Source organism: Gambusia affinis, linkage group LG03, assembly GCF_019740435.1.
Source record: "Gambusia affinis linkage group LG03, SWU_Gaff_1.0, whole genome shotgun sequence".
NCBI lineage: Eukaryota > Metazoa > Chordata > Actinopteri > Cyprinodontiformes > Poeciliidae > Gambusia > Gambusia affinis.
Window position 1 is genome coordinate 26,072,062 of NC_057870.1, and position 18,679 is coordinate 26,090,740.

At 36.9% G+C, this 18,679-nt stretch overlaps 1 protein-coding gene across 1 annotated transcript in view; it reads left to right on the plus strand.

The window, feature by feature from the left end:
• LOC122827922 (protein unc-13 homolog B-like) overlaps nt 1–18,679 on the plus strand; it is a 152,009-nt gene that overhangs the window by 64,417 nt on the left and 68,913 nt on the right. The window contains exons 12-15 of the mRNA XM_044111028.1: nt 13,182–13,231; nt 13,328–13,403; nt 15,098–15,103; nt 17,199–17,273. Of these exons, the coding sequence (XP_043966963.1) occupies nt 13,182–13,231; nt 13,328–13,403; nt 15,098–15,103; nt 17,199–17,273 (207 nt within the window). The remainder of the gene's footprint in view (nt 1–13,181; nt 13,232–13,327; nt 13,404–15,097; nt 15,104–17,198; nt 17,274–18,679) is intronic.

Sequence of the window (18,679 nt, forward strand, 5' to 3'; positions counted from 1 at the left end):
AGGAGGGAGAGTCGGGTTGGGATGAAGGAGAAGGAACAGAACGGGCTCATTCGATTTGCTCGGGAAAGTGATTACACTTTCCACTTCCCAACATTCCCTCCGCTCGCTCCGGCACGGCGGCTGCTGAACGACTCTGCCAACGTTTTCCTCACTGCAGGTTTGTGCAGTGGTGGACAGTTTACTTCAGTATTAAACACATTTTTTGAGATGTTTTATTTTACTGAGAACTTGAGTAACTTTACTATGAAGTATCTCTACTCTTTATGCAAATAAAATGTCTGGATTTTCTTCCCACTGAATGAAAAACAAGCAGGTTTTAAAAATGCACCAGATACAGAGACATGCAGCTTTTGTTAGTTTCATCAGTTTTTTACTGAATCAAACTGATTTGGGAAAATGTTTGCTATGTATGATTTTATTTTATAATAACGTTTATGTGGATAATTTCCATATTGATCTTTAAAGTACCCAAATTTCCACTTAATTTTATATTTCGGTTAAAGTTTTGACCAGTTTCTCAGTACTTGAGTAAACTTTTTACCAAATACCTTTTTATCCTAGTAAATTTCTGGACAGCCTCCTTGTACTTGAGTAAAATGTTTGGGTACTTGACTCACATCTGAGAAATTAAAAATACTGAGATATTCAGAAGTACAGCTAATAGTTTCAAATATGAGTACATTGCTGCAGTTTTCTGACATCAACATTTAGAACCACTCTGTTATAAAATCTCCACACCATTTGTGAAAACTTCAGCATAAAAAAACAATCTAAAAAAATAATATTTTCATTATTTTTAGTTTCTCCACTTTCTCCAAATGTCTCCATTGCTGAGTTTGAATGAAAGCAGCAGCTTTGCTAGAAACACTTAACAACAATGGCGTAATTCCAAAGTACAGTAGTAAAGTAAACGTACTCTGTTTCTGTTCCTCCCAAAGAAAAGTTGTTACTTCCACATCACACCCAATTGGTGTGCTATTTATAGAAATCGGACGCTCTTGTTGTACTTATGTTTTAAAAATGAGTGAACAGAGGTGGAGTGGTGATAGTAAATCAATTACAGTGGTGTGCTGGAGAATGAGGCTAATGAAGGTGACAGTAATCCCAACGCCCCAGTCAGCCATGACTCAATCCACTCGCTGTTTTACTGCAGCCCACTCTTCAGTGATAATGCCTGCTCTTCAGCATAACTTAAGGTCGTGCTCCGTTCAAAGACAAGATCCCGTTTAAGTGGTGCTTTGAACATCTGCCTGCATTAACTTTGTACTTGAATACTCATGACTTTGTTTTTAAAATGAACACGTTTGAATTTATGTTGCCGAACACCAACGTTAGGCATTAGGGCCCTTGAAATGGATTTCTCATATAGACGTTACATAAACCATAAATTTGGCAGGAAGCTTGTTCAAACTGATGTGATGTGCATGACGCCACATTGGACTGAATTCAGTGTCACTTTCACTTATGAAATACATATTAATCAGTAACTCCAGTTTTCTATGGAGGTTCCCACAAAATCAATTAAGACCAAAACCTTTTTTCATGAAACATTGGGTTTAAGTGATGCTAACGCCCACCTGCAGGTGGCGGTATTTCTTATTTCTGGGCAAGTCAGGTTTATTTTTATGGTATATTTCAGCAACAAGGAGAGGAGCATTTAACTGGAGATGCAGAACCAGAACCAAATGCTTGTGTTTACTTGAACAAGTTACAATAGCTATAAAAAAACATGTTCATTGCATATTTTTTGCTCAAAATTATTCTGAAATAATGTGATTTTAGGATCCAGCATAAATCTGACCAAATGTCTTAGAATTCAGCTTGGGTTGCCAGGCGACGGGTGGAGCTCCGCTGGGGTTGCTAGGTAACGGGCTGGAGTTACCAGGTGAGGGGTCAGTGGCTGCTGATTTTTGATGTTACATTTGGGAGGTTTTTGAAAGCAGCTTGTTTTCTACAAGCACAAAAAAAAAAACAAAAAGACAAACAAAAACATTAAGTTATTGCCAAACAACTGCTGGGTGATTTATTTTATTTTTTTTCTTTAAGCATCCGGTCTGTTTTCAGAGCAGCAGAAACCCAGAAACATGCAGAATGGGAATTTTAATAGTAGGTCCACTTTATAGAATTAAAATGTTTGTGTATCCAGTCAACTTATTTTTCCTCATCCTTTTATCTCCTATGAGCAGAAAAAATATCACTAGATTTGTTGTAAATATTTCTAAAGTATCATCATGTGTAAATCTCTGTTCCTGAGAGCATTTACAAACTGTACTCAGGCTTTTTTTATGTTGATTTTGGATAAATGTTATTCACGTTGCCTTAAAATACATCCATGTTTCTACATTTGACTCAGAGCTTTTGCTTGAGTTGACCTTTGAACTAATTCTTGAAGGTTTGGAGCTTTCTAGCTTGCTAACTGTTTGTGTGACCCTTGATCATCCAGTGATTAGCCTGTTAGCATGTTAGCCTGTTAGCATGTGGGATATTGTATCCAAGCACTGCTGGAAGGTTCTGTTTTTGTTAGCCTAGCTCACCTTCGAATGTTCAACGTTTTTTTTTTTTGTAATGTGAAATTTAAACTGAGGTTGTTGATGGTAAAAATGGCCAAGCGGAGCCACAACCACCTTTTGTTAGCCGCCGTGTTTCTGAATTAATTCTGCGTTAGCTTTTGCTGGTAAAGGGAGAAAATAATCTTTGGATTGCTTTTGTCTTCTTCTCCTTACTGAGTGAAATTACCACCCGTCATTCTTATCCGTTTTGCTTCAGTGTCGAACAGTTGTTGTTGGGCTTTGTTTCTGGGCTCCTTCTTTCTTTTCCTCTCAGCCAGCTGCCTGCTATTCTTGTAGCTGTCATTCTTTTCTTCTGAATACAGCCTTCCCCTAACGGCGGTATTTACTTTTTATCAGGCACTCCTTGTCAATAACATAATTTCATGCTCGTTGCACAAAAAGCAAATATGCACTTTCTGATTTTTGATACTCATAGATACCGTATTTAACTGGCATTTAGCAGAAGTCTGCTGATTACTTGTTATTTTTTCTAGGAACAAATAGAAACTTTTACAAAAAATTGAATGTTGTAATGTTTGCTTTTTATAGCTGCTGCAACTCCAGTTGTTTTCTATGCCACTAAATGCAACTCATGGTCAAAGTTATGAATGCTTTTACTTAAATTATGCATTTGACAAGATAAACCTGGATATAAATTTAAGTTTTGGACTTTAACTGATTTTTTTTAAGCTGCTGTTTTGCACGTTTGTACATTTTAATATTCAATCCAGGCTTCTACAAGTTTGTCAAAATGAAAAAGATCTTCACTGAGCAATAGTTTTATTAATTTTTTGAGTTTTTAAATGGATCCACCATGTAATGCAGACACACGGTGCAGTTTGTCGTCCACTTTAGGTTCTTTATGATTCACAGTCTGGATGCAGCCAGGCAAAATTTGTCTGCCTGGTTACAGGAGTGCATTTAAAATGCGGATCAATAAACGTATTGCCTCTTGAAAAGGAAACCTGCTGCGGAGCTTTTACAAGGCTTGGACCAGGCAGAGAGAAAGCCATTATGAAAAAAGGCTTTGACGAAATTGTTGAGCTCAATCTGATTCCTGGAAGGACAATTCTTTAGGCAGCTTTATGAATTCATCATTCATCTGGAGTTACAGGCCAAAAACGCTGCTTTGTTTAGCATTTTTAAGGCCAGAGCAGAGTCAATATGCGGGAATTAGAACTGTTGCAATAAGTAATAAATCAGTTAATCAAATGATGAATTAAAACAAGCTCAATAATTTCTCTCTTTTTGCCTTTCTTTCAACCAAAACTGGATAATGACGTCTGCAGCTTTGGTCTCTCATAGCCTTTTTTTGAAGAATAATTTTGCTTACAGACTAAATAATTCAATTTATTTGTCGTCTCTGTTGTTTTGTTTATTTATTTGGGGTATTTAAAATGTCTTGTAGTTCCAGTGTTAAAAGATCATTAAATTTGAGAACGTATTCTTCCATTATTTAGCCATTATTGTCATTATATTACTCTCCAAACAACAATATAATTGTTTAGCACAACATGACAGGCCTATGAGAAATAATAAATAAACTTAAATTTAAAGAGAAGTTTGTAGTTTAGAGACAGTAGATGTGTTATTGTAATTTATCAGGTCATAACTTTTTAATTAATTGTGATTTAATAGTTTTACTTCCAAATATGACATCTGTGGAAACTCTTTTATAAATGAGGCTTGAAGCGAGGCAACAGGAGAATATGTGCCTGATAAATCCAGGCTCTCAGGAGGAGCAAAGGGAAGAAACAGATGGTGGAAATGGTGAACTGGAGCCCGACGGTTAAAATTAGCCTCTCACATTCGTGTGACTTATAGAAAAACGCTTTCAAACATTTTCAAACCAGCAGCTGATGATGATGTTTGTGCTGATGAGGGACAACTTTTAGATTAGAGGGTTCATTTGTAAGAAATCAGCATACACAAATAAAATATTATATTTGTGTAACTCGCAGTCGGAAGTTAAATTAGACCAAACCTCTCATGTTTTAGGTTAATTAGAATTACCAAAATAATTTCTATGCACTGAAAGCAAGAACACTTAGCAAAGTGTTGCATATAGTTGGTCAGTATCAGGGATAATTGTTGTCCTTTAACGTCTTTGTGGCTCAAACAGTTTAAAGATGATTATCCCCGACACTGACCAAATGTTTGTGAACTGCTGAATTTCTGTTACAAAAACATTGCTAGAAATATGTTCTCGCTATGTTTTCCAACATTTATCAGGTATAAATAATTTTAGTAATTCAAACTAACCTAAAACAAGAAAAATTTGGTCTAATTTAACTTATGACAGCAAGAAAAAATTTATTTTTATCAAGTTTATCTAAATGTCTGTCTCAACTGTAGATAGTGCCTCAAAAAGTGGTTTGTCTTTTCATAATTTGAAATATTTCTCCATTTTTAAGATCAGTTTAAATTCCAACAAGTCTTCTTTGTTTCTTCCAGATGCTTTAAGTTGCTGCCACGTGATTTTCTGATTCACTGTTTCCAGTGACTGCATGATAAGAAATGCTGTCAGTGGATGGAAACAACTTGTAGTCAGACCTGAATAAAGGTTTGCAAATCTTTTATGCAGTAGCTGAAACCCAAATATTGAGTCAGACTGAAGCAGAATCTGCAAGAACAACCTTCACTCTGTATGCAAACACTTGCAGTTTATTAATAATAACTGCCTTTTACTCATACTGGGTTTGTTGAATCAAAAACAAACACATCATGTCTACCAAGGATTGTTGGCTTATTTGTGATTTTTCTAAAAGCTTGACCTGCAGGTTTTAATCAAACATTTTCTCTGTCCTTCAGTGTCTTCCAGGCTTGCAGCCAAACAAGCTTTCATTAAGCTTCTCACTTAATTCTTCCAACCACTTCAATTTTTATACTTTTATTTAAATCCTAAATCGCCAAGAATTTATTGCCGCAAGGAACAAGTCATAAACTATGAAGCTTTGCGGTCATGGGAAAGTTATAATACTTCCACTTGTGAAAAGGAAAGATCTTATGAAATCAGAAGATTTAAAACATGAGGTGATAATTTAGTTTTCCTTTTCCAGTGCAACAGGGTTTTATTAAAAGACGGGTTACGAGAACGAGGAGTAATCGACCTGATCCACAGTAATTTGGGAAGTGCTCATTCCAGCAAGTTAAAGATGTTTGTTTGGAAAACGGCCAAACGAGCCGACATCCCATTCCTCTCTTCCTCCTTTTATTCTGCAGCATGAATGCATAGGAGCTGCGTTACTCTGTTCTCAACAAGACCAAGGAGCAAATCTCCAAAATGAGTCTTGGCACCAAAGCAGACACTTGGAACATCTCCCCGAGTATAAGCACCTCCATTTGGGTCGAGTCCAACTTGAAATTATTTGGGGATTGTTGCCAAGAAGATGTAAATAAAAAGGAGAAATGCACTGAGCTGAATAACATGAAGGACATGTGCTGTCTAATTGTATTAGCGATGCTAATTCAATGTCGATTCGTTGTTTATTAGATTAAAATTGGTTCCAATCAGTCAGAGGTGGGCAGAGAACCCAGAAACTTTACTCAAGTAAGAATATCACTGCTTTAACATTTTTACTAGAGTTAAAGTGAAAAGTAGCCGTCAAAGAAATTAATCGGGGAAGAGTAAAAAAGTATTTGGAAAAAAGTGTACTCATTAAATTATCAATCATTTAATATGTATAGATTACATTATCATTATCATCATTATCAATGTTGGAGTTTTTTCTATCTAATGTTTAACTTTTCAAATTTCCTTGTTTTTCTCAAAAATGTGTTTTCTGGCAGAAATTTACTCCTTTTTTCTGTCTCCAATTCGTCTTTGTAGGTTCCTGTTTATGTTTTATAAATATGTCTAAGTTTAATAGTGTAAGAAAACCAGAACTTTCAGTTTATTCAGTCAGTATTTAATACAGCTCACACAAAATAATGTCAAAATTGTTTTTTTTATTCGGCATATTTTGAAAAATGTATCCATTTATGTTTTGAAAAGGCGGTCGGCCATCTTGAAACAAGAGAAAACAGAGGCTTTGGAGAAAATGTTCACTTATCAATCAACTTTATATTAACTCATTATTGATAACTTGCTTCCCTAATTTGTAGATTTTGCTTTAATAATGTGGTCAGAGGGTCTGTGGTGCTGATGTGGATAAAGACCTTTGGACCCGGGCAGCGCGTCGGTCGGTCCGACGGTTCTCCCAGGAGCTCACTAATCAGCCGGGCTTAGAGGCGATGATGCAACTTCCTAACCTGCCATCAGCCAGCTGCTCCCCGCCAGACAGAAGTGAGAAAAACTCACTGATTCTGACACAAAATGAGTGTTGAGCCCAGTTTCAGAAACAGAAAAGGTTGTTTACCCTCTGATTATCCAAATTAAAAGAGTTCAGGACATAATTTATAATTTATTCAGTTAGTTTCTGGTTTTTGAGGCAGCGGTGGGTGCAGTTCATTTGAACGTGACTGTCAGGAGCAGCCACCAGAAATCAGGCACAAGATGTTCCACCACACACAAAGCTTCATTTTCAAGCTTTGGTCATTATTTTTAATTACACCTGCTTGATTTTTTTAAGTCTTATTGGTCTAATGAAGAGCTCTTTGCTCTGTTAAACCCAGCAGACTGAGCTGCAGTTTCCATGGTGAAGAGGCAGATAGTTGGAGTAGACTCTATAAGTGCTTTTATTATAGCCGTTTAAGCTGGAAAATATTATAATAAGCTAATTTCACTCAAACATAATTGCTTTAGTCTCCCTTTCAGAATAAAGTGTTCTGGTTAGTAGAGCCTCTTTGTGTCTAAACTCCCGTTCTTTAGACCGTTTATTACATTTCCTTATTCTTCGTACTAATAAGTGAAATCCAGTAGTAAACTAGGCAAGACGCGTAACCTCTAGTTGCCAGCCAATCAGTGCTTTGATTGGTCAGTACGGATAAAAACACTTTTATAAATCCTTCTCATTTATTTAACATTAACTGTTTCCATCATTGCTTTTAATGTGAGTTACAAGAGACTGATGGAAACGGAAAAATTCAAAACAACGTCCTCAATTTTGAAAAATTTTTTTTACAGTCGCTTGAGTTTTTGAGCTTTTGGCTGGTCTGAAAAAAAAGGTAAAATTTTTACTTCTCTATTTTTAGATTATTGCTTAATGGTGTCGGGTGATGAAAACTATCATCACGTTTCTCCATTAATGTTCATTTATTTGGAAACTAAACATAAATTGTTTTTGGTATATGTATAAACCTTCACGTTGGCTGAATATATCATCTACTTGCTGTTAGAAGATACTTTTTATGAAGTGATATTTAAAACAGGATGTTTTAATGGTACATAGGCCTGTCACAATAACAGAAGTTTATTTATCCCAGAAGTTAATGTGATAAATGGTTGAGACCCAAACAGCAGTCCGAAGAAAAGAGAAAAAGAGAATAACGATAAATCATTCAAATAAAAATTATTGAACTTGTTTTAATTTATCATGCGATTAATTGATTTATTGCAAACCTGGTGATCCAAAGCTTATTGAAATGAATTAAAAATGACTGAACATGTAAGATTTGATGATTATAAACCTCACACCCTCTCAGATAAATCAAAAGTTTCTGTTTAAGTTTGGTATTAATTGTTTTAACTTTAAGGTGTGATTGTTTATGTGTCTGTGACTGAATATCTGTGTAGAAACCTGAGGATAAACATGTGGGAACCCAGGTTCTGGAAATGTAATTATGTCCAGATATCCAGGAGCAGTTTTACATTTTACAATTCAATGTTCATCCAAGAATGTTTGCAATTTTAATTGAGCAGCAAGAGGTACTTTGTTACCTCTGAGGATACAGGAAATGCCCGACCAAAACAATTTTTTTCCCCATTGAACATAAAGACGAGAGCCTTAAATGTTCATCCAATGAATTTTGCTTTTAGCTTTAATTAATCATGGTCCATCTGCTCTGTTGTGGTCATTGAGCTCTAAGAGGTCAATTCAACCTGGAGATGGTTTATAGCCTGACCTTTACATGTTGTTATGTTATTTAACGTTTAAGGGCAAACCTAAGTGCTTAAATGGAAGGTAACCGGGCATTTCTTCTCTCATCCTAAAGGCTTATTCAGTCTGAACATGAGTTAAAAATATCAGGGTTACAAATCAAGGATGATCTATTGTCTTTCCAACCTTTGTTTGACTTTCTCTCTGGATGGTTTTGCAAACATTTACACTTTGAGACATGGGACCAGAACAACTCAAACTATGGTATGTGATAACAACCCAAGCAATGAAGCAAAAGGAGGGTAGGGCCAGGTACTCATGTGACCTTAAAACCTATATCAAAATATTGGAAAGTAGTTTTTTGTTTTCATGGCAAAGATGGGAAATGTGTTGTAAATAGAACACACAAGAATATATGCACAAACCCAAGTAAAAGCTGCAAAATATCTGTATTTTTTCAGTGCTTTGAACGCTTTTTAAACTCATAAGTTTGACAAATTACTTAACTACGAGAATGGTCGACTTTCTTCAAGCGAGCAATTTAAACCTCAGGTGTTGTCTTTTTCAAAGAAATAAAGTGACCTGGATAATGTTTTATTTTATTCTCTCTCTCTTTTCTCTATAGCTATGGACTGCTGACATTTGGTTTTTAGCTACTTGGAAACATTTTAATATTGAACTATGGTACTGGAAGAACTTTGACTACATCTCCCACCAACAATGTGGGAGACTAGCTGAATATAATTTGCTTTCATGAGAAAATGTTCTCCAGAAATCGCTTCAATGGACAACATGGAGCAGGGGTTTCTCCTAAAGGTGGGGCAAAATCCAAAACTCACCCACCTAAAAAGAGAGCTCCAAATCCCAAAGTAGCACTAGTTATTCGTGGCAAAATTCATCGTCTTTTGCAAGGGTCTGCAGACCACCATGTTCCCGAATCCCAGCTCTATTATCAAGGCACTGAACAGGAGGAAGAAGAGGTGGAGGCACCTGACAGTCGAAAAGAGCTCCGAAGCATGTATCCGAAGGTCACTCCGAGGGCTGAAGCCTTCCCCCCAAAAGCTTCAATCATTAAACGACATGCGGTGGTGTCAGGGCCACCATGTGTGGGAGAAGTGGAGCTGAACAGAGAGGGTTGCATAAGAATACCTTGCACTTTACAACATAAAAGCTCCAGGTCCCGAGGAAGTCAAAAACGGATATCCTTTGAGAGTGGACTCCGGGAACCTCCAGAGGATATCCAACCAATCCCACATTACAGTCCAGTCAGCCCAGACATGAATGGGGCAAAGTTTGCATCAGGAACACGAGAATTTACTTCCCCTTGCATTCGGCCCAAAAGACCATATTCTGCTGGTGACTGTCTGGACTACAACTTCAGCAGAGCTTTACCAAATACACTTCTGGAAGATGATGGAGACAAAGAAGAGACGTCAAGTGCCATCATTGACCATATTCTGAAGGAGCTAAGGGGCATCAACAAGATCCAAGAGGAAATCTCAGACCTCAGGGATTACCTGAGCTCAGTGCGGGGCTCAGTTGAGGAGGTATCCTCATGTGTAGATGCTGTTTTATTAGAAATCGAAGGCATCCGTTCTAGCAACAAAGGCGGTACAAATACCTGGTCAGGAAGCAAAGATGGATCAGCCACACGTAGACGGCCAGTCAGTGCTTATGGTAGCTTAGGGAGCCCGGTAGCAAAGTCAGATCTGGACTGTGTTCAGCCAGGTTATGAGCACCACAGTGTACATGGGGTCCGACTGCCAACAAGGCTAGAAGTGCATAAGGTGTCCCAAATTGTTTCAACAGCTGATCATCAGGAACTGGAGGACGCTGACGATACTTCTGATCACAGTTCAGATATACCAGAAGGTGCAACAGCAAGAAATCTTAGCTTAAGCTTGCTTGACCATGGAAATTGCCAAGATTTTCCAAGCACTAGCTCTTTGTCTTCTGGCCATAGTTCAAAGTCTGAGTATGACTTACCAGCGCAATTATCTAGTCTTGAAAGAAAGGAGCAAAGAGCTGTTGATGAGAGAGAATGGGCTAACACTATACCCCCACACAGTGCTAGTAGGGAGTCTAAGTGGCATAAAGATAGGACTTACCTCAGGGCTGTAGAGGACAATGCCAGAAAGAGTTCTCACTACTGTGAAGGAGCTGGACACTGGGGTCACTACAGAGGAGCAGGAGGATATGGTTCATCTCTACAGTCATCCACAGGAAGCTCAGATCCTCTCTCTGTTAGCTCTGGAAAGCATTACAACTCACCTGCCATCACTTCAAGCAGGAAGGAACGGCAGTCACGGTTGAGACAAACTCAAAGTCAGTCCAGGAGTCACGATCCAGCTGCTAACAGCATTGGAAGCTCCTCTATTGGGTATGAATATTCTGCTGATTTGTCCTACCCTCAAAGTTCAGGTTACCATTCGATTGAGGTGCATGATGGTGAAGCAGAGGAATTCGAGTTTGATCAAACAAATGAGCTGACCTTCACAACAAACAGTGAAACCGAAGCCTATTTAAGCTACGAAGAGACTTCTGCTATGACCTGGACAGAGGGACTCTCAGGTGCCTCTGGAGACAGTGTTGTAAGACCTTACGGTAGTCGAAGCTGGGAAAACCGGCTCTCTGATCCCGGTACTGCAGATGTCCCAACTGGAGGTTTAACCGTCAAACGCTTAGGGCGAGCTGTGCTTGATTTCAGGTCTGCTTTGCGGGGTGCACTACGCAAACTTGAAGGACCTGTTGAGGTAAATTCTGGACACTTTGAACTATCAATGCCTTCTGATGAGTTGCCTTTAAAAAGATCCTTCGAGGAATATTTAGAACAAACTTCTTACCAATTCCATGAAGATATTACTTCTGCTCATGCTTTTGATGATCTGTCCAAAAATAGTACTAGTCAAAAGTCTAATAATTTTTCCGTGGAGCCTTTAGATGTGAAAACCAGCGAAAGCCTTGCACTGGAGCCCTTAAAGACTTGCCAAAGTTCTCCTTATTGGAGCAAGAACCCACCAAGTTTTGAAGAACCATCTGTGGATCCTGACTCTTTAGTCAAAGGCCTTACAGACCTACCTGGATGCAGCTTCGGTGAAAAGATTTCAAAAGGCCCAGGAGATGTTAGTGATAAGGATCATCTTTCCCAGTACGTCACTGCAGAATCCTTGCCAGCCTCAATCCAGGCTGATGACCCTGCAGCACTGGAGGAACCACAGCAGCCTGCAGCTGACATTTCTGAAGGGTCGGAGGTCAAACCAGAGGGAGTCGCAGCAGAGTCATCAACAGAAGTTACCCAGATTGATGAACACAAGTTGAAGTGTTTAAGGAGTTTTCAGCAGATTCTACGGGAGAAGAGGGGCACCAGACGTAACCTTGTCAGTATGACCATGTCCACCTTCTCCCAGGAGGAAATGGAACAAGGTAATTGTACCTGAGAGTTACTTCTTACAAAAATAGGTTTATCTATAGAAGCATTTTTAAGCCTGGATGCCTCTTAGGCCAGGGTTAATGGGCTTTAACAATAAAGAGAAATCTCTAAAAAGGGTCAGGAATGGACTGAAGCTTGGCAATCTATCGATCAAAACCACTTTAAAAGATTACCAGAAACTTTTTCTATTAGGAGGTGAAAAACAAAGAAAATAGGGTCAGTTTAAAACTTTTTGAACAGTGCTGTACATGTATCCACTGCTATCTGTCTGCGGCTCTGATAGGTGATTGATTGACCTTTTTTGACTCCAGGTCTTTGATCATTTCTGTTGGTGTGATTATCAGAGATAAAGGGACTGTCTCTGGTACCCATTTAGAGATTGGCAGTTATTGCTTTTTCTCTAAAGTTCCCTGGGGTATTTTATTGTACCGTGGTCTATTCTGGAATGATAATTTCTTCACGCTTGTGAGTAATGCATCATCTGCCACTCAGGACTCCCTTGCTCCTCTCCGAGGCGTCAGCAGGATCCATTTGTGGAATTAGAAAACATTAATTATCTCCTCGGAAAGCAAGTTGGACATTAAACACCAGGGGTCGAGGAAAATATTAGGAGTCATTTTCATGATAAATTATACATGTTAATGAAACATTTATGACCTCAGACCCCATCTGTTGAAAAACTCAGCATTGCTGCCGCTTTTAAACTGTAGCGCTGTTGTTTTTACACATTGAATCAAGCCGGTCAATGACTGTTTTTGTCTCTTCTGTGTGTTTCTGTCTCGCTGTTTTACAGATGGAAGTCAAGATGGAGATCAGGTCACCTTAAAACCAACCGTCTTAAAATTATCTTCTTGTTCTGTGGTTCATTTTCTGCTGTGACTATGATTATACCGATCCTGGTAGACCCATAATTATACCTACTTCATTTTTAAAAGTAGTGTTGATGGACACAATGTTGTCCATAATAGAATATACAAATATACAAATCTTATTTTTATCATCTCCCTCAATGTAAATATTCACAAATCAATAAAAAATGAAGATTGAAAGACGTTTGGCATGCAGAACTGAAACTCAACCAACACACTTTAACATTTCCCTCTTGTTATTTGCTATTCACTTTCTTTTTTATCTTATACTTTTGCATTTGCATGCTCCTTTCTCCTTAAATCAAACTTTCGCTTTTAACTTAATTAATGCTTGACCTATGACCTCCTATTTCAGAGCCAAACACAAGACGGTGACCCCAGCAAGCAGCCGTGGGCCAAGCCAGGGTCTGTAAAGCTTTTATGTGTGCTTGCTTGAGTAAACGGTACAAAGTTTATTCTGTTTTTATGTATTTTTTTCTGTTATTTATTTATTCGTTGAAGGGCAAACACACCATTTGGCATTGACAGCATGCCAGACCTCCGCAAGAAGAGGCCTATCCCTCTTGTTAGTGAGCTGGTGAGTTATCCCATCAATACTTTTTATAGCTTCCTTTGACAGTTTTGAAATTCATAGAAAAAAAAATTGATGCACTAAGTCAAAGCTGCACTGATTAAATTTATGTTTGGAGATGTACTAAGCAAAGAAAAATTACTGTTGGAAGAGAGAGACAGCCGCAACATGTTTTCAACCTCTTTTTGGAAAACAACTTGAAGTTAATTTTACTTTTTGTATTACTGGTGAAAAATCTTGACATTGAATCTAAATTTAGTTCTTTATACTGTGGCTTGTTTTTTTGAAGCCATCAAAGAGAATAATTTATTTCAACATTAAGTGAGAAGATATAAATCCTTATTGCTAATCCCAACCATTGTATAAGAGCTTTTAAATAAACCCCAGAAATGTTTTAACAAATTAAAGAAAAAGTTCTGCACCTAAACAGAACCAGGAAATCTTCCCTAAAGCTAACCAAGAGGGTTTAATACAGGTTTTAGTATTTTTGCTAACTTTGAAAACCTTTAGCCCACCCTATAAATTTATTTTCCAGATACATTTTTCTTGGCTGTTATGTAAACTTTCAGTTGAATTCAGTTTGACATCTGTGTCCTTACCAATCTGCAACAGAGTTAGCAAAACTCAGCAACTATAACACTGAAACCATGAGTGAAAGATTTCTTCCCAAGAATCACTTCCTGAAACGCAAACGCTCAGAGAGGTGTGCAGTAACAAATTTTAAATTGTTGTGGGTAATATAAGACATGTGGTGTCATTGACATATGGTGGGTGTCAACCTGGTTGAATTTAACACTTTAGCTTTAGCTTTAGTTTAGCTTCTACTGAATACCACGTTGGTGTAGGATTTCAGCATTAGCAGAACTAATGTTAGCGCAGCTGACTTTTATAGTTAGCTTTGGCCACTACTGCTATTTCTTTACTTGAACCAAATAGTTTTGATACTTGAAAAGGACCAGAAAATTATTCTCTTACATTAACCAAGCAGTTCCTGTATAAAAATAAAACAAGAACATTTTTATTATTTTATATTTTTATTTTAACACCAATCATGAAGTCATTTTACCACAATGAAACAATGACTCCTGTTAGCATCTTTATGCCCAAGTGGTGTAAAATACTTTAAAGTAAGAAGAAGGTTTTATAGCAACCATCTGTATAAATATTTGCAAACTATGCCTCCATTCATACATGCGATCGATGTTTAAACACTTTTTTAGTGACTTTAGTCAATGTAAGTGGATGACAACAGCGTCTAATATGTAGCAGGTTACTCTAATGAGGGAGCCATAAAGCACAATTACAGGCTTTGCAGAGTGAATGCTATGCTGAGTCAATATAATTTTTTAACATTTACACACTTAAAATAATGCACCCAAGTAAAGTGATTGATCCTTTTAGAGCAGATACAGGAAACATGAATAAAAAAAAGCACTTTCACATTAACCTAGCAGTGCCTGTGTCAGGATTTATTAGACATCATGGAGGTCATATTTCTGCTCACTATAAATTAATGTTTGTGGAGAATTTTAGTTTGTTTCTTTTTACATACAGATAAAGAAAGAATATTCAGGCTGATATTTTGTGATTGAAATAAAAGTGAATAAAACATTTGTCAAGGTTAAAGCACAATGTGATTCTGAGCTCTCTTTTCTTCCTCTCTTTGCTCATGTTCCCTCTCTGGGATTGTTGCTGCTCAGGCCATGGTGAGTAAAACACAAGTGAGATTGTATTTGTTTTAGTCTGCAGGTTTGATGGGTTTGGTTTGAAATTCAGTGGTGAAATCGTATTTTGTACCAGCATGCAGACCCATAAGCAAACACAAAATAAAATCAGCTGTAGGTTTTTTTGTGTTGTGTTCACAAACTGAACTGGACTGATAACAAAGTCCCTCTGCTTGATTTCAACTTTAGATGTAAATGTTTTAATTAATATCAGTAGCATAATACTGAATACTTTTACGTATTTTGCTTTCTGAAAATTGTAGAAAAAAAAGGTAAAAGAAGGTGCTTATACTGCTGGGTTTTATATAAAATTTAGGCCTTAAATTGTCTTAAATTAATTTAAAAACAGTGCATTTGAGTTTAAATGTTGGACTTAGCTTTTTTCTGTTTCAGAATATGTAACAGCTGTAAAATACAGTTATTTACATGCTGTTTACGCAACTGTTAAAACTAGAAAATGACATTTAACTTCAACTTAACTCTCTACCACCTATTGATTCTATAATATGTTTATTCCAGTAGAAGAAATTCATTATGAACCCATGAGGCGATTTGTTTTAATGGCTTCTGACAGCTTGTGCTGTTGGGTTTAAAATGCCAGAGGCGTTTCACAGGTGTGACGAAGCATCAAAGAGTCGTTGCAGCATCAAAAACTGCTTTTGAGCTTTTATTCATGTTGCTTAAGGATTTATAAAGAAAAGCTCCCAAGATCCGCTCCAAACCGACTGCACATCAAAAGGTTAACGAATATTAACCTCAGTAATACAATTCCTGTAATATTTTTCTTTTCCACCTATTAAAGTTAAAGCTCATTTGGATTTTTTACTTATTTTTAAATTGTGGAGAAAACCTTAACTGTGTCAAACATTTTAGGGAAGAAAATGCAGGTTGTCCACACATCGCTAGAAAATCTTTCATTCATTTATCCTAAATTAAGGCCTTAATATGTCTTAAATTAAAGCATATGTCTTAAATTAAACAGAAAATGTAACTTTGCCTTAAATATGTTAATCCTAAGTCTTAAAAAGCCTCTAATACTCGCTTGCTAGCTACTTAGATTATCAGCTACCTGCTAATGATAATGAAGTTATTATCAGCTAGCATATGGCTGGGACTCTAATAATGTAGCTAGTGAGCTTGAAAGCCATATGTCATTTTGAAAATGTGAGAAAAGCCACAAAAAGACCCCAGAAATTTTACAGTTTTGGGAAAGAAATGTGACTTGGCCTTAAATACGTTAAGGTCAAGGTCTTAAAAAGCCACTAATACTTGCTTGCTAGCTACCTGGCTTATTAGCTACCTTCTAATGACAAAGAAGTCAATATCAGATAGCATATTGGTAGCGCTCTAGCTAGCTAAATTGCTACCTAGTTGGAAAGCTCTGTCGTTTTGACAATGTGAGAAGACCCCCAAAATTTTACAGTTTTGGTCCTCTGCATGTCTTTATCCTGATATGGGTTATACATATCATAACCCATGTTTAAAATTAATTTAAAAAGTCTTAAATTAATTTAGCTATAAAAAAAATTTAAAGGAAATGCAAGTTGGCCTTAAATTCATTAATCACAGGTCTTAAAAAGATGCTAATACTTGCTTGGTAGCTACCTAACTTACCTAGCTGACAGTTTGCTAACTACCTAGATTATTAGTGACTTCCTAATGACAAAGAAATCATTAGCAGCTAGCATATGGCTACATTGCCAGCTAGCTAGAGTGCCATACACCATTTTATTATGTGAGGAAAAGACCCCAGAAATTTAACAGTTTTTGTCCTCTGCACTTCTTTTGTATGTCTGTCATAATGTAGGTCTTAAATTTTATTCAAACAGGTCTTAAAAAGTCTTCTAGTTTGTGGAATTTGAAAAGGGAAGCTGAATAAACCCTGAAATGTTTGTTGAAAGAAAAACTGGCAGACAAAAAGAAAATTGCCTATTGTATGTTTTTGCAATTTCACCTTCAAATTTAAAAGAATGAATCATCAAAATGAGAATTTCTTGAAATAATTACTTTAATCTTGACAGTGTTTGACTGTGTGTGACTGTAAATTTCAGATTTTTCACTTTTCTTTTGTTTCCAGACCATGATTCAGTCCAGGAAGGCCAGACTGAACTACGCTCTGGTCACTCGGACCTCCCTAAAAGATGAAGAGCTTGTAAGTAGTTTATCTTATTTATCTCATCTAAACACCTTGTGATTAGTTTCTACTCAGTTTTTCATTTCGACTGTGTGTCCAGGAGGCTCCAGTTCTGTTCATTATTTGTTGGAAATGATTGTGAGAATTCAGTTTTGCTGAGTCAGCGTTAAAGATCCGAAGTGTGCCTCCATAATTCTTATGGTTTGCTTTGTGCTGACAGCGCTGCAATTTGTCAATTTATAATGATGATTACATTTTACATTGGAAGAAACATTAATAATTCAGGTGCACAAAGTAGGTTACTCTACGGCATGTAGGAGAAAACAATCTAGTGGAGAAGAGCTGCAAGGTTCTAAACTGGGAATAAAAATTAGATAAAAGAGAATCTTTTTATGCCTCTCCTTGTTTGTGGTAAATATAGAGTTATTCTTACTTTAATAACCTTAGTTTCAAATCTTCATTTTCTGTAAATAATTAATCCTGTTCATGGTGAGCAAAAATAAGGAAATCGACTGAGAAGAACAAAATATGGGACAAAAATCCCAAAGTTTAACTCTCTTAGTTTAAAATGACTTTCTGAATTTCACAATAAATGTTTTATGCTTCCTTCAAGTGGTTTTTTCCAAAAAAGAATTAATTTGAAAAGGGATGCTGGAAATTAATTTCCTAAATAATCTCAGATGCAATAAATTTTCCCACCCACTGTCTTACCAGAGGCATAAAACTCTAACAGTTTCAGCTTGTTACCTAGCAACGCAAGAGGAACTCTGACACGTTTGGTCAGTGTTTTGTTGTTAACTTACCTTCCACAAACCACTTGCTGCATTTTTGTTGGTTGTGCAGGAGGCTCCACTTCTGCTTTTCAAACATGTACGGTTGTGTTATTGCACGTCTGTTTGCAACCATTTTCACATGCGAGTGTAAACATTGAGTTGCGGGGGCAATTACTTTTTATGAAGATAACAGGAGAAAATAATGATTTCAACCATTTGCTCCATAGTTAAAAAAGTTGTCCTGCGGATTGGACTGAAATTGTGGTTCCTAAAGATTTCCCAGAGGAATTTACACAATACTCTACAGCACCATGCAAGATTTTTTTGAAGATTTTCATGTTATGACCCCAAATTTCACCATATTTTTGGAAGATTTTATGAGTTTGGTTAAGGGTTATCTGAAGAATTGCACATTTTTGAGGTTTTTAATTCTAAAACATGCAACCGTTTCCCTTCATTTCTCAAGATGTTTCCATAAACCAAAGACATTCGCCAATTTTTTAAAACTTGTTTTTAAATATTAAGACATTTTTGTGTTAGGATCAAGTGGTTCTTTGGTTTATTTTGCAAAACTGCAATGGAAACAATTTTTTAATAATACAAATCATCAAATGATCAGCAACCGAACGTTGCCGCTGGAGCAAACCCTGA